Genomic DNA, 3,532 nt, shown 5'->3' on the forward strand with positions numbered 1-3,532 from the left:
TTTTCCCTTTGATTCTTCTGTTGCCTTTATGTTCTATTCATTCGTATCGCTTCAGTTCAGTTCAGTTAATTGCGTCTTCCTCTGGTCTGAGAGGTCTCCTTGATTTCTTGTCTCAACCCCTCACCCGTTTTCTGTTCTCTCTTGTGCGCCGTCCGATTTGTTCTTGGCCTTGTTTAATTATGCCTTTGTTTCATTCCCTTCCTCTTTTATTGATCTATGTTAACTTACATGTTCGATTGCAATGCAAATGCACAATGCAGGCTCGCAACATACCCTTCCGCCACCTCACTGACCTGATCTCGGTGCTTTGCTTATCTGCACCAGCCCTGCTGCTTGACCTTCACTTCCTTCGGAGATCCGTCCTCGTCGATGGCGTCACACCCACGACGACTCCACGAGACCTACTGCACAGCTTCCCGCTACTTGATGCCCAGGCAGCAGTCCTCGTCAGAGACAGTCACACCGGTCACAGGGTGGGTCTGGTAGTATTCTCTGACGTTGCTGAGAGCATGAGGGCGACGAGATTGACGGCTCGCCCGGGGTTTTACTCCACATGCATGCCGGTGAGTTCATGCTTCTTCAACCCTTTGTGACCTCCTTCAACCGGTGATTTCTGTACTTTTGCTGGTCAATAACCAGACTGCTGCTGTGATTTGCGCAGGCTTCTGGCCATGGTGCCACGCGCAGATACATGAGGGATGCACTCAAGGCTTTGTGGAGCAGGACAACCACCTTGGAGATCTTCCAGTCACTGGTACCCCTCAGTACACGCTCGAGGACGAGGACATGGAGCTGCACCTCAGGTGCGTCTTTCTGGGAGGCGTCGCTGCCAGGAGCGGTGGAGCCTACGGTCTGTGCCGCGCTGCCCGGGACGTACTGCTTGCTCGGGGTACTGCTTGTGCGGCGATCGCCTGGACTGCTGGAGAGGTCGGCCTGCTCGTCTTCGATGACGCCGAGACTACGGAGCTGCTTTACCGGAGATCACCCCGGTTGCTGTGCCATCTGGGCCTGCAGATGCACGAGTCGTCTCTGTTCCCGCTGACTGACGGTGCCAGTGCCGGTGCTGCTGATGGAGATGGTGGAGAGGAGGCCTCCCTGACCCCCCTGCTGCTGCCCCCGTACATCCTGCGTAGCGGAGAGACAGATTACAGCTGCAGGCTGTTGCTATTGACAGGATTGGATACCGACCACTGCGACGCCGCCGAGATCGCCTACGCCGTACAGCTCAGGCTGGACCACATTTACGAGCACCATCTGGTCGAGGCCGTGGTTATCCACCGATCCCGGCGTCTGGTACTAGTCGTTCTCGGGAGCACGGAGGCCGTGAAGATCCTGTTGCAGGAGCCACCGGAGATATGGGTGCAGGCTTTTGGGCGGCAGACTAGTTTGGCCAGAGCAGTGATCTCATCCGCCGCCGGACCGTCGTCGTCAGCTACTGAGGAGGATGCGTTGGAGTCGCAGCAGCCTGAGCCTGAGCGCGCGTTGAGCCTGAGCGAGTGGTGCAATTTTGAGACGTTGGAGTACACTATGGGACTTGTGGCCCGAGATCTGGCCCGGTGCGGCGAGCACGAGACGACCCGGATGGTGCGCTGCCTCACGGGACTATGTGCTCTGGTGCGTCCTGACACCGTCTGGCGCGGGGACTTCTCCGACAGGGCGCTTCTCCTCTCAGGCACCCGTGCTGGTGGTACTACCATGTCTGCTCTGGGGCTGGTGCTGGTGCTGTCGGGGGTCGGCTTGTTGGATGACCTGGTGCTGTTCGCCGTGAGGCGGGTGGCTCTGGCCGTGTTCCATTCAGCGGATGCTGCTGCGGCGCTGCTACAGGAGCCGACCGCGTCCTGGATCGCCATGGGGTTCGAGGACTGCAGACGGGCGCTGGACGCCGAGGACGCCGCCGTCACCGCGAACGAGGTTCACCTCCTACTGCTGGTCGTCCAGGGCTTGGGGCCTGCCTTCCTAGGCTAGTGACAGCACTACTTGGCGCTGCATACCTGAGCTGTTGGCAATTTCTTCGGTCGCGTCTCTCGAGTTGATACTGCGTTTTGCTACCCACATCTGACTGGCTGTGTATAGCTTACCTGGTCTCTGCTGATTCACTAGCTAGCCTAGGAATCTAGGATTACCGTTGCTATGTACATGGAGTTGCACGATATGATGTTGACAGTTTTGTTCAGTCGCCAATTGATGGTTTATTCTTGGGTCACGAATTGACGGTTCACAGTATATGCGATCGTTTGTGTTTCTTCAGTCGTGAATTGGTAGTTCCATTCCATCTGAGTGCCAGTGTGTTTCACCGCTCCATCTCTCTATATATGTGTGAGATCGATGAGATGGGCATGCAAAATCCTGCTGAGTCGCCATCTCGATATGTTGTACCGTCGTCTCTTGTTTGCTGAAAAATAGCCCCAAACTTACTAATTTGTTCCTGCAACGTCAGCAACCGAAACACGGACTGACATGACATGCATTTGCATCTGGTGGTCCCACGGAGGTCAAGAACGACGGCATGCTTCTGGCTGACTGCCTGACTTGCACACCGGTGTATCGGCGCCGCGTCTCTGAAGATGACCTGACTTTGTGTCGAGCGTGAGCGCCCGCGGTCGTCGGCCTCTCCGGCACCGGTCGGCTACACGGCAGCAAGGGTCTTGGCAAATCCGGTGACAAGTTCCGACTCCGATCCCAAGGCCGTGTCCTTGTGCTGTCGCGTCCGAAATGGAGGCGCGCGCTTTCCCTCTTGGCTCTTGCTACGTCCACCGATCTCTGTACCTCGTACTACTTGTGCTCCAGAGCTCGGACTCGGAGGATGTGGACATACTGCTGCTGACCCCCCGGAGACGTGGATTGGAGTGCACGGAGCGCCCAGCAAGTCGCCGTCGGGCGCCGGCCGATTCGCCGCGTCCTCAACGTTCCGGGCGAGTCTGCTGCGGCCACCATCTCCACGGTGCCATCTTGCATCTCCTGCGCTACCTCATCACCGCCCCATCGCCGGTCACCGCTGCCCGCGGCGGACAGCACCACCACCGGCCTTCCCCGCCTCGATTGGTGCTTCCTGGGACCCGACGCATGGAGCCGCGGCGTCCACGAGCTGCACAGCATGCTGCTGCCTGCACGCCAATCCCAGCACGGAGCTGCACCTCCTTCGCCTCTTGAAGTTGTTTTACCCCCGCCGAAGGAGCGTCTCCACGGACAGCAACACAGGCCACCACACGCCATCAGAATCTGGCCGATTCCATCTCGATCCTACGTGGGTAAGCCTTCAAAAGAGACCTCCTTTGCGTCCTAACTCTTTTTCCCTCACTCGTCAAGTCCCTCATGCAAGGAACCGCAGGGAATTTGGAGCGAGCAGTGCTCCGCCCGCCGTGGCCGTGAGCCATGTGTTTTTTTTGGAGCAAGGCCCCGAGGTATCCTATCTTGCTACTGTTAATTCTGGTGTCGTATTCATTTTATCAATAACTTTCTTGATATATGCAATGTCTATACACAAGTCCAAATCAATTCTTTTACAAGTCGCGTGCATTATTTATAGTGTCCG

At 57.0% G+C, this 3,532-nt stretch overlaps 1 protein-coding gene across 1 annotated transcript; it reads left to right on the plus strand.

The window, feature by feature from the left end:
• The first annotated feature begins 265 nt into the window (after positions 1–265).
• LOC120706514 lies at positions 266–2,150 on the plus strand. The gene is made up of 2 exons (XM_039991190.1): positions 266–563; positions 662–2,150. The coding sequence occupies exons 1-2, from the start codon at positions 554–556 to the stop codon at positions 1,963–1,965; spliced, it is 1,314 nt and encodes a 437-aa protein (XP_039847124.1). The 5' UTR covers positions 266–553; the 3' UTR covers positions 1,966–2,150.
• Positions 2,151–3,532: the final 1,382 nt, after the last annotated feature.

Source organism: Panicum virgatum, chromosome 5K, assembly GCF_016808335.1.
Source record: "Panicum virgatum strain AP13 chromosome 5K, P.virgatum_v5, whole genome shotgun sequence".
Taxonomy (NCBI): domain Eukaryota; kingdom Viridiplantae; phylum Streptophyta; class Magnoliopsida; order Poales; family Poaceae; genus Panicum; species Panicum virgatum.